Genomic DNA, 13,392 nt, shown 5'->3' on the forward strand with positions numbered 1-13,392 from the left:
GCTAGACGGTCACACTGTGATGTCCGATCCACAAAGTCTTGACACCCACTTTTGAAATAAAAACACGTTTATGCCATAACGTTACATCCTACAGTCCTGTGCTGTTGTGTGCAGGAGCACTGGGTAAAACAAGGTTACAGTAATAGGCTGATGACACGCTACACTTGTAAAATTTGAGGGAGACCTCAATGATTCTTCGAGATTAAGGTTTGACTGAAATTACATTTCGTTTTTTAAACTGTCCCGGCGGTTGGATGTGACACACACTGTTGAAAGAACAAGTGAAAAGGGATCCATATTTTGAAACTGTATATTAGTTCAACATGCCACTGATTATCTCAGCAAACTGATAGTGCAGTGGTAAACTTGCGTTGAATACACAGTGTGTACATAGCAGAATAACTGAAGCCCATTCATGGTAACTTCATATTTCGACATCAGTGCGACGTCCTGGCGTAGACGTCTAAATCATCCCATATTGGCTGTGATTTGGCCACATCCTGGACGTCACTGAAAGACGTCATCACAGAGTCATCATGACATAATTTTGCTTGTTGAGATAGCCTGACGTTTGGTCACGACCCCTTGAGTCACTTTTTAAGGCACTGGGTACCCCCTTTTCACAATTTTGACGGCAGCTTTTTCATAATTTTTCAACGTCACCTTTTTCGTCATCTTTCAACACCACAAGACCGCAAAGAGTACCGCAAAGATGATGTATATTTGTAGGCCAACCCACCCAGAAGTCAGTGCACTTCCGGTTCCCTAGTCCCTCGGCTCCTGGCCAGCTCTGTCTGAGCCGCTCTCTGCTCAGCCGACGCCCTCGGCCAGCTCATGTCGTGGTGGTGCCACAACGCGAAGGAGGACCTGGATACTGTAGGTCCAGACACACAGTACAAGCACATAAACATCCACTGCACTCAGTCCAAGGGGAAAAGATAGTTCATCCATAATGTCTCCATCAAGAGTCCACATGGCAAACCATCCTTTCGCCATGCCTTATTGCTCACCGGAGCTAGATGACAAACACAGTTAGTCTGCAACACACCAGCCATGTGTTTCTCAATCATCTGTGTCAATGAGCCGCTGCAGCCCATGCTTCTCGGGGTAATGATGATTGACATCAGGGCCGCCCTGTCAGCCAGGTCGCTCCACTAACGACAGGCCAAACCTTCTACAGTACACAGATGAACGCTTAGCCCAATCACTAAAAGGGTGACTTTGATTGACATTTACTCTGCCCACTGGCACTCGTCAAATCAATGTGATGATGTGTCCGTCACACTTACTCTGACTGTGACCTTATTCGGGGTAAGGTCATCAGAAAACGCTGTTTACATGGCAGAGTCTTATCAGGTTGATATCAGAATATTGTAGTGATGTCCATGTAAATGTAGTCAGTGTTACACTCTGGTGGCACCTATTTCAGACGTTGTGGGAGTTGTATAGAAGTCTATTGGACCACCCTGCACATTGGGGGAGTTCTATCGAGGTCTATTGTTGGGCTACCCTGCATGTTGTGGGAGTTCTATAGAAGTCTATTGGACTACCCTGCACGGTGTGGGAGTTCTAAAGAAAGTCTATTGGACTACCCTGGCTGTGTTGTCGGAGTTCTATAGAAGTCTATACTGGACTAGCCTGCACGTTATTGGAGTTCTATATATACGTCTTTTGGACTAACCTGCACGCTGTGGGAGTTCTATAGAAGTCTATTGGATTACCCTTCATGTTGGAAAATGAGCAAAAAGGGGTAGGCCTACCCAGTGTGTTACAAAATGACACCAAGGGGTCCTGACCAAACATCAGTATTTGACCATTTGGAGAACGGGTTCTCAGAACGTGATAGAAGAGAAAGCTGAGTAGCCTCAGTCAGTCAGACTGAGCAGAGTGTATTTACTGCTGTGTAAATGGCACCTCACAGCAGTCTGTGGTGACAGTGAAAAGGCACCACAGGCATGGCAGCACTCCAGCCACACACAAACCCTCCAGTTTAGCCGCTCAGCGTGCACGCTAACTGGCTAATGACTATGAGCTCCCATACATTTTGTCTCCAATTTAGCCATTCAGCGTGCGTGCTAACTGGCTAAAGACTATGAGCTCCCATACACTCTGTCTCCAGTTTAGCCATTCAGCGTGCATGCTAACTGGCTAATGACTATGAGCTCCCATACACTCTGTCTCCAGTTTAGCCATTCAGCGTGCGCGCTAACTGGCTAATGACTACGAGCTCCCATACACTCTGTCTCCAGTTTAGCCGCTCAGCATGCATGCTAACTGGCTAATGACTACGAGCTCCCATACACTCTGTCTCCAGTTTAGCCATTCAGCGTGCATGCTAACTGGCTAATGACTACGAGCTCCCATACACTCTGTCTCCAGTTTAGCCATTCAGCATGCATGCTAACTGGCTAATGACTACGAGCTCCCATACACTCTGTCTCCAGTTTAGCCGTTCAGCATGCATGCTAACTGGCTAATGACTACGAGCTCCCATACACTCTGTCTCCAGTTTAGCCGTTCAGCATGCGCGCTAACTGGCTAATGACCACGAGCTCCTATACACTCTGTCTCCAGTTTAGCCGTTCAGCATGCATGCTAACTGGTTAATGACCACGAGCTCCTATACACTCTGTCTCCAGTTTAGCCGTTCAGCATGCACGCTAACTGGTTAATGACTACGAGCTCCCATACACTCTGTCTCCAGTTTAGCTGTTCAGCATGCATGCTAACTGGTTAATGACCACGAGCTCCTATACACTCTGTCTCCAGTTTAGCCGCTCAGCATGCACGCTAACTGGCTAATGACTATGAGCTCCCATACACTCTCTCCACAGCAACAAACAGCTTGTCATTTTGATAAATATACACTATTCTGCTCCAAAACGTTTCACAGCAGTGATTCTCAACTTTTTGCATATCAATGGCGCCTCATTTATTACACAATTGTACTTAGCTAATTCGCCGTTGCTCCACCCCCTCTGTCGATCTGTGGAGAGTTGTAGACATGCTTCCTCCGATACATGTGCAGTCACCAGCCGCTTCTTTTCACAGGCAGGCCGTAGCACATTGGAGGATCACACTATTCCCCGTTGCCCCCCACAAACCCGCCCCCCGGCCGACCAGAGGAGGCGCTATAGTGCAGCGACGAGCACTCATACACCCCACCAGCTTCCCACCTGCAGACATGGCCATTAGGAACATGTGACCGGGAATGCTGCCAGGAATTGAACCCGGGTCTCCGCTGTGGTAGGTGAGTGATTTTACCTCTACCCAGATGCCTTGTCTCAGGCCCAAATCTGAGAATACAAGGTGCAGCCCTGGTGGAGGTCAACCCCCACCCAGGAACGAGTCCCACTTGCTGCCGAGAACCCGGACACAGCTCTCGCTTTGGGTGTATAGAGATTGGATGGCCCTGAGTAGTGACCCCCTTACCCCATACTCCCACAGCACCTCCCACAGTATCTCCCGGAGAACCCGGTCATACGCCTTCTCCAGATCCACAAAACACATGTAGAGCGGATGGGCATACTCCCCGGCCCCCTCCAGGATCCTTGCGAGAGTGAAGAGCTGGTCCATTGTTCCATGACCAGGACAGAATACACATTGTTCCTCTTCAATCTGTGGTTCGACTACCGGCCGGACCCTCCTTTCCAGCACCTATAGAGTAGACTTTCCCCGGGAGGCTGAGTAATGTGATGCCTCTGTAGTTGGCACACACCCTCTGGTCCCCCTGTTTCAACAGGCGAACCACCACCCGGTCTGCCACTCCTTTGGCACTGCCCCACACTTCCGAGCAATGTTTATGAGATGTGTCATCCATGACAGCCCCTCAACACCCAGAGCCGGACGGATCTCATCAACCCACGGGGCTTTGCCACTGTGGAGTTGTTTGACTACTTCCTTCAGGGAAATTGATGTTGATCCCCCATCATCCTCCAGCTCTATTTCCATCACAGAGGGTGGGTTAGTTGGGTTCAGGAGTTCCTCAAAGTGTTCCTTCCCCCGCCCACTTACCTCCTCAGTTGTGGTCAACAGCGTCCAATCTTGCTATATACAGCTTGGGTGGTTCCTGTTTCCCCCTCCTGAGGTTCTGGACCGTTTTCCATGAACACTTTGGTGCCGACCTGAAGTCCTTCTCCATGGCTTCTCCGAACTCTTCCCATATACCTGCTGCTTTGCCTCTCTCACGGCTGAGGCTGCTTTCCTCCGGGCCTGTCGGTACCTTGCAACTGCCTCTGGAGTCCCCCAGGATAACATGTCCCGGAACGCCTCCTTCTTCAGTCAGACGGCTTTCTTGACCACCTGTGTCCACCAGGATGTTCGAGGGTTGCCGCCCATGAGGCACCTATGACCTTGAGACCACAGCTCTCAGGTGCAATGGGAGTTTTGAACCTCAACCACTCTGATTCAATGTCCCCAACCTCCATAGGGATGGCAGAAAAGCTGCACCGGAGGTGGGAGTTGAAGGTCTCCTGAATTGGGGGTTTCTCCAGACGTTGCCAGCTCTCACCCGCACTACATGTTTTGGCTTTCCAGGTCTGTCCAGAGGCTTCCCCCACCACCTGACCCAACTCACCACCAGATGGTGATCAGTTGATAGCTCTGCCCCTCTCTTCACCCGTGTTTAAGACATGCAGCCTCAGATCAGATCATACAATAAAATCAATGATTGACCTTCGGCCTAAGGGGCTCTGGTACCATGTACACTTATGACATGAGCATCCTTATGCTCTAACATGGTGTTTGTTATGGACAATCCATATAACACAGAAGTCCAATAACAAGCCACCGCTCGGGTTCAGATCAGGGAGACCGTTCCTCCCTGATGTGTGTGAGATTATGTGCAAAATAAATCAACATTGTTTTTTGGTGTGTGGAGTGTGAGGTACAGTATTACATTTTGTAGCTATTGTGCTGATGGTGTTAAATGGGGCGGCTGTGGCTCAGGAGGTAGAGCGCGTCGTCCACTAACCAGAAGGTCAGTGGTTCAATCCCCGGCTCCTCCAGTCTGCATGTCGAAGTGTCCTTGGGCAAGACACTGAACCCTAAATTGCTCCCGATGGCTGTGCCAGCACCCTGCGTGGCAGCTGGCCGCCTTCGGTGTGTGAATGGGTGGATGGCTTTGGGTAAAAGCGCTATATAAATGCAGTCCATTTACCATTTACCAAATGGGCATAATGATATCGTCCCATATTGATGGCAAACCCCTGAATTGAATCCAAATCATATTGTGGCAGACTTTGTGATATCAGCAAATATTATATCATTGTCCAAAGAATCTATATAATATGGTATTGTGATGAAAATTGTGATTTACACCCCTATTGCTGATGTGATGAAAGTGACGTTGAGGTCTTAAAATATACTGAAAGTTCTTCAAAGGTGTTGAATGTAACTTCAGGATTCCTGTACACCCTGGGTGGCTTTGAAACAAAGCCAGAGGGCAGCATGCATCATACATGGCGGTTGACTTGTAACGGCCTTGCCAATAAGATCTGTTATGGCAACACGCACGTCAAGAGTTCCCCTCGCTCTGCTGGGAACTCTTTGATATGTAAAACACATACAAATCAGAGGCTTTACATTACTGGAAATACACAGTCATCATCACAGGCTAAACATGAGATAAGCCTGTGATGATTCCCTGCCTACGAGGGTCGCAGGTTCGAGCGCCTGTGTTACCTCCGGCTTGGTCGGGCGTCCATACAGACACAATTGGCCGTGGGGGGGGGGGGGGGGGGGGGGAATAGCGTGATCCTCCCACGGCCCTATGTCCTTCTGCTGAAACGCCTCACTGTCAGGTGAAAAGAAGCGGCTGGCGACTGCACATGTATCAGAGGAAACGTGCTAGTCTCTCGCAATATCTCAGCAACGCCTTGAGGGAATTCCATTAGCCTACATTGTTTTGGCGCAAACATCCACTTGGACTCAAGGATGAACTGATTAGACTTTGGTGGTCAAAGGTCAAGGTCACTGCCCTCACAAAAGTTTTTGGCCATAGAACAATTCATGCGCTAATTATGAAAAAAAATCACAACAAAATTTGTTATGTGATTCTTTTGTCTCATTGGATAAAAGGTAAATGCAGCTAAATGGTAAATGGACTGCATTATAGTGCTTTTTTCCAAAGCGCTTTACAATGTGCCTACTTTCACCCATTCATACACCGAGGGCGGCAGGCTGCCACGCAGGGTGCTGGCACAGCCATCGGGAGCAATTTGGGGTTCAGTGTCTTGTCCATGCAAGGACACTTCGACATGCGGACTGGAGGAGCCGGGGATCGAACCGCCAACCTTCTGATTAGTGGATGACCCGCTCTACCTCCTGAGCCACAGCCGCCCCAGCGGATAAAATGATGACATATTATATCCAAAAGTTCAAAGGTCAACTTCACTGTGACATCATAATGTTTTGCATACCACTGTAGCTGAGAAAACGATCTTGGGTCATTCTACAAAAATGGTGGAAGTGTGATGACTTACTTTTGCAGACACCAAAACCATTTAAGTTTTATCGCCCAGCCCTAATTTCTAGTTGTAATTATTCTGCAGCGTTCGTTTTGCCCTGCTTAAAGTGCCAGATGGGTGGAGTTATTGAGAGAATAGCTACAGTACTTAAAGCTACTTCAGGGGGAAATCAGAGTGCGAGCGGTTAAGTTACATTTCTAACTGTCGTTTTACTGCAGACTTCCCTTGCAGGCTTCATCCAATCACAGCGCTGAGTGAGGGTCATTTCAGGTTCTCCCTGAAACTGAGAACATACCCCTTAAAAACCCCTTAGTGTCTAGAATTCGAACAACCGTGCAAATCAGTAACATACATGAGTACTGTAGGCTATACATCCATGCATTCTCATACAGTATAGCCTAAATGTGTGGTGATTTCACATGTGGAAAGAGCTAAAAATGTAAGGAAGAGGAAGGGACCGTGTCTCTGGGTAACTCGGGCTTTTACCTGTCTGCAGTGCAAACGAGGGATACGTACAATCTCAACGTAAATTTGAAACAACGCAGCGGTTAATTTGAAAACCTAAAATTAACAACTTTAACTTTGTTTAGGCAAGTAAAACTTAGTTAAAGACCCCCTATAGTCAATACTCTACTTTGAATAATAAGTGGCTGATGGTTTTTCCCACACAAAAACATTATGTTGTTAAAATCCTTCAAATTACTTCCCCTCCTCCTACCTCATTAAAAATGCCAAAGCAACCAATCACGGTTATAGAACATAACTAGCCAATCATAGCATACAAACAAGGGCTTTAGCTGCCCAATAATGGACAGGGATTGGCTCCAATATTTGTGAAGTCATATGCTCCATATGCGCCTTTTCAGTGAGTCCAGAGAAACCTTCCACATTCAGCAGATGATTGTGGATCTAGTGTCAAACTCTGCACAGACATCCATCTGCATACTGCTATCGGAACAAGAAGAAAACCAGATTTTTTACTTTAGGGGGTCTTTATGGTTAGTATTATCGTTTGCGTTAGGCTTAAATAACAAAAACTTTCAAATGTGACTCACGGTTTAAATGTAGGCTTTGAACACGCTTGGACTTGAATACGGCTCTCTGGTGTGAAAGGCAAGTGTTTACAACCTCCATCCAGCCTGACCACATCACCCTGGCTGGCCACCCTGCTATTTCAATAGCAGACTATTATGTTAATATATTATACACATAAATGTGATATGCAATGTGTATATTTCAATAGCAGACTCTATGTTGATATACACATAGAAACGTGTTAATGTGTATTTTTGGCCACAGTTTTATTCTGGCTACCAGGCTGTTCTGAGGTGTGATACTGTACATCGCTGCCTTCAGGTGTTGTCGGAAATACCGTAATTACGACTTAGAGCGCACGTGATCGAGCCAACAAAGTGATAAATACAACTGGCAAAGTCTGAATTTTCAATAAGTCCCTTGTGTTGCTAAAATGTGATGTTTAGGATGGTTGAAGGAGAGCATGTAAACATGTCAGTAACAGCTGGTAACAATGTTGTCATTTATTAGTGTTTGTCATTGTTTGTCCTCCCGTGTAAATAACTAGTATTGCTGTTTGTATTTTGGCTCTTGGTTTAGCTTGTCATCGTCATGCATTTTTGCTTCTAACAAATGAATTAAGGCATCAAACAATCAGCAGCTTGAGGTGGATTTAGGCTTTGTTGAGCACAGAGCAGTGCTGTGATGCACCGAGTCCTAAACTGAAACCATAAGCAGGCTTCTATCATGTGGTCTATTCTGTTATTATTTCCAACCAAAGCATTTGAATGCGTGACAATTCATATTTGACTACTTCAGATCTCTTCTTCAGAGAACTTAAGGCAGCAGATTGCACAACCTTGAATCATCATGGCTGAACAAAAACAAAGGTAAAAAAAAAAAAAAGTCTCTGTTTGTGATGTTAGATGACAGCAGTGGTGGTTGAAATACGTGAAAGCCACACTTGAGTCAAAGTACAGGGGCTGGTTTGGAACAGCTAGCAGCTAGCTAATGGCAGAGGGTAGGCTATTTACTGTAAATGTCTATCATACGTCACTCCTCCTCAGACATCTATTTTCTAACCAGTAGCCTCCACAAGGTAAACTAGGGTAAGCTGTAATTTTAGTAGCTAGATAGCCTCGGGCAGGCTTCTTCTATTTTCTTCCGGCTGCTGTGTGGCCAATGAGACCAGCATCACTGATGATGTCACAGTGGGATTTCATCAGTGGGATTTATGACATCACTAATGATGTCACAGTGGAATTTAAGACATCACTGATGATGTCACAGTGGGATTTAAGACATCACTGATGATGTCACAGTGGGATTTATTACTTCACTGATGATGTCACAATGGGATTTATGACTTTGGGACATGGGACATTGGGACAGACAGAGAGACAGAGAAACAGACAGAGCCCTAGCTCCCATTTATATACTGATGATGATGATGATGACCATCTTGCGCACTACGCACCCTCGATTCCTATAGGCTCGCCCGCTGCGCGGCCTCGCCCGTGCTGATGACATCATCACATATATATCAGTGCTATATATCAGTGATATATCAGTGATATATATATCACTGATATATAGCTGCGGACCCTGATGGAAGCACGAGACGTGTGGAAGGTCCGACATCGTGCTCGACGGCGGCCATCCTGGCCTGAGTCGACGCATTGAGTGAGTGATATACAGTATATATATATATATATATCACTCACTGCAGGGGGATGCCTCCACAACCTCCTGGATTATTGACTAATTGACGGACAGACTGTGTTGCTCTTCAATATATTTTGTATCATGTATGTATCATTTGATCTGTTTTTACTTCACTGATATTTTTTCTGTTGAGATTTTTAAAGACTATAATAATGGTTTGAAAAGTGCTTATTTAAATCAAGTTTATTATTGTGATTACTCCTACTGCTGCTACTTCTATACTACTATTACTGCTGCTACCAGAGTGGAGAGGAGATGGAGTACAGGGAACTGGTGGACCGCTTTGTGACTTGGTGTGGAAACAACCACCTCTTCATAAATGTGTCCAAAATGAGGGAGATGGTTGTGGATTCTGGGAGGACCAGTTCTGAGCTGAACCCTATGAGGTGGAGAGGGTGGACAGTGGGGGTGTCAAAATTAATCGTATAATCAATGCATCGCGATGCGGACGTGTGAATCGAATCGAATCGTTGACAGATGAATCGTTGAATCGTTTATGTTTAAATTTCTGTTGACATTCAGATTTTAAAGCACTTTAAAGTAAATAGGGACTATATATTTATCTGACTGCTTGTATTAATTGATAAAAAAGTAGCCATGTGCAGTAATAGTACAGAAAATTGAGGATTTGATACTTGGAGCTGCAATACTGTTGGAGCTGTATCGAGATGCATCGTGGAATCGAATCGAATCGAATCCGTGACAGATGAATCGTAATCGAATTGAATTGTGAGGCCAGTGAAGATTCACAGGCCTAGTGGACAGCTACAAATACCTGGGCGTTCACCTGGACAAAAAACTGGACTGGAAACACAACCGAGGCTGTATAAAAGAAGGGGAAGAGCAGACTCTACTTTTTGAGGAGGCTCAGATCCTTCAATAAGTGCAGCAAGATGCTGCATATCTTTTACCAGTCTGTTGTGGCAAGTGCAATTCTCTTTGCAGCCACCTGCTGGGGCAGCAGCATCAGAGCCGGTGACTCTAAGAACATTATGAAAACAAATAAAGAGAGCTGGCTATGTGCTGGGGACCACCCTGGATGCTGGGCGTGGTTGTGGAGAGAAGGATGTTGCACAAGCTGTTCAAAATAATGGATGACACAACACACCCCCTACACAACATACTGGCTGGACAACAGTCTCTTCAGTCAGAGGCTCCTTCAGCTCCCCTGCAGTAAAGACCGTTACAGGAGGTCTGTCATGCCCACCACCACCAATATGGAATATTATGCTTATAGTGATCAACCACTTGTACTGATCAAAAAGCTTTTTCCTGAATCATTCCTATACAAATGCTGTTTAAATAATTTGCTTATAGTGATCAAAATTCCGCTTACAGTGATCATGTTGGGCCTTGTCCCACGTGAGAACAATGGATTTTTTTTAAACTACAGTAATTTTATTATTATTTTGCTTGCAAACTGCCAAAAATTAGCCAACGAGATACAGCAGCGATACTCGGTGCATGTATGTCTGTATATGGAGAGATCACGACATCTCTGTCTGTGGAGAGATGGCGGTGTCTCTGTCTATGCGAGACCGCTGTGTTTGAAACAGCTGGAGGCCTAACTTACTGTATGTCTTTTTAAAGTCAATAACATTCAGTAGGCTAAATAATGGAGCTGTCAGTTTCATTAACTTATGTACTGTATTCATGTAAATAATAATAATAATAATAAATATACAAATGTCAATTAGATGGTAATCTACATGAGAAATAAAGAAAAAAAACGGTTATAATGATCAGGATTGCACTGTATATCCTATACATATATACAGTGTGTGTATGCACACTGTGTTTATATTTAATTTAATTTATATTTAATGTATTTATGTTATTTATGTTTATGTGGAATGGGGATATAGGAAAATATTTTAAAATTTAGCCTAATAAAAGACAATTTGATCAAACGTTTATTCAAAGTTCAAGTCTGTCTTAAGGTCTTCCTGATTCGATTGGGGCTGTGAATTATTCCACAGACAGCAGCAAGTGTGTGTGTGTGTGTGTGTGTGTGTGTGTGTGTGTGTGTGTGTGTGTGTGTGTGTGTGTGCGTGTGTGTGTGTGTGTGTGTGTGTATGTGTGTGTGTGTGTGGGTGTGTGTGTGTGTCACTGTGTGTGTGTGTGTGTGTGTGTGTGTGTGTGTGTGTGTGTGTGTGTGTGTGTGTGTGTGTGTGTGTGTGTGTGTGTGTGTGTGTGTGTGTGTGTGTGTGTGTGTGTGTGTGTGTGTGTGTGTGTGTGTGTGTGTGTGTGTGTGTGTGTGTGGCTTCAGCTTCACTGGCCCACTTTGGTCCACCTTAAATATTCCTGCACTCGCATTACACACGCGCCCACACGCACATACCTCCGACGGGAGCGCGCGTGCGGGCGCGAGCAGCAGCCCTGTCAAATCACAACTGGGTGAGTGACGCGCGCAGGCACAGAGAGGACTTACATAAACCCGTCTGTCTTCACGCTCTTTTTAAACAAGAAAACTCAACATATTTGTTATAATCTGCTGTGTGGGAATCACTTCACCACTATGACACTTTGGCAGGCTTTGATGACGTCTTGATGGCGCTTCGGATATAACGAGAATAGACGATCTTCTTTTTATCTGAGAGGAGAGCAAACCGACCGAGGACTATTTTGGATTTTGCTCTTCTATTTTGAAATATTTGCGTTTCTTCTGGGAGAGTGAGCCGTCAAAACACGTCTGGACCTGTCTGTTCATCTCTGAGACCAAACCTGGGATCAAGTCTTTTATATTTGCAGCAGGGTTTCTTTGCTCTTTGCTCACCATGCTGGGCAACGCGGCGCTTTATGCAGCCAAGAAACGGAAGAAGCCCGTCCAGAAAATGTAAGTTAATGATCTCTAATAATCAGCTAATCAATAAACATTCGTAGCCGCACTCTGATGACAGGAGCTTACAGCGTGTCTGTGGAGTCAAATAAGGCACTTTATATAGGCTACTGACCTTATGTGACTCTCTGGTTATCTCCGATGGTGCATATTCCTATGATAGAAGCATGCAGGGTATAGGCTGTGTGCTGGTGGTGCTCGATGAGTTTAAATAACCTTTATGACATGTTTATATCCTATAGCCTATGTGTAATGAGTTCATAGTGACTTTATATCACATAGCCTATTCTCTGTTTATATCTCCTATGCATCTCTATAATAGGCTATTCCTAATATCTGTGTAGCCTATAGGCCTACTCATAGTGACTTCACTGTATGTTGATGTGGTAGCCTATGCTGTAATATTCATACATTCCTAATATTACTATAGAAGCATGTGTAGGTTATCCAGAGTGCTCATAATGAGTCTTGGGACTTTATTGCAATATGAGCTGCATTCATATGCTATAATATAGTATCCCTATACTATTCCTCGGCAATGCATAGCTTATCATACTACTACTTTGTTTATTTCTTATGGTATGCTATAATATTAATATAACACTGTAATATCACTATAGAAGCATAGATTGTAGGCTATCTGTGGTGCTCAATGATGAGTTTATGGTATGTTTATATCCTATAGTATCTCTATAATACTCCTATAGTATTCCTATGGACTCTGTCATGAGTTTATATGGGCTTCCTATACGGTCTATGTATCCCTTATGATACCACTATACTAATATTCCTATATAGGGACTTGTTGTTTTGCTGTGGCAGTTAAATGGTGTCCGTCTGACATTGACCATATTACTATAGCTGTCTTTAAGGCAAAGACTACAGTACAAATATCTACAAAATGGCCAAGAAGCCAATACATTTAATATGCTACTGTGCAGTCTGTCATATGTTAATACTAGCTTAATGTAACAAATATTGATGTATTTGTAGCCTACCATTGCAGCATTTCCCTGTTGTGGTCATGTAATAATCCAGTATGGGAAATAAAAGCTGCTGCCTCAATATTGATTAAGTTGATCTCAATATATCATCTAATAACTGCTTCCCATACTATTTCATGTAAATCATGTCTAGATGGAGCCTTGCTTCTTAAGCTATAAACCTTCCTTGATGTAGGTTGGTGGGACATCTCATCCGAACAGCCATCATAAGCCAAAGTGTAATTAAGCTCTCTTACTCGGGATCCACTAGAACCTCCTCATGGAACCTTGGAGGGCCCCGGAGCCCAGTTTGGGAAGCACCTCTGCATACTACAGCATCAGAAAATGGTTCTGTTTTTGTTTT

The 13,392-nt window shown here is 44.7% G+C and overlaps 1 protein-coding gene across 1 annotated transcript in view; it reads left to right on the top strand.

Moving 5' to 3' along the window:
- Window positions 1-11,906: 11,906 nt before the first annotated feature.
- Window positions 11,907-13,392, top strand: part of ahr2 (aryl hydrocarbon receptor 2) — a gene marked incomplete at its 3' end in the record, with an annotated part of 96,125 nt that continues 94,639 nt past the window's right edge. Inside the window, exon 1 of the mRNA XM_083633167.1 lies at window positions 11,907-12,042. Within this exon, the coding sequence (XP_083489293.1) occupies window positions 11,984-12,042 (59 nt within the window). The 5' untranslated portion in view covers window positions 11,907-11,983. The remainder of the gene's footprint in view (window positions 12,043-13,392) is intronic.

This window comes from Poromitra crassiceps, assembly GCF_964638095.1.
Source record: "Poromitra crassiceps genome assembly, chromosome: 3".
NCBI classification, from domain to species: domain Eukaryota; kingdom Metazoa; phylum Chordata; class Actinopteri; order Beryciformes; family Melamphaidae; genus Poromitra; species Poromitra crassiceps.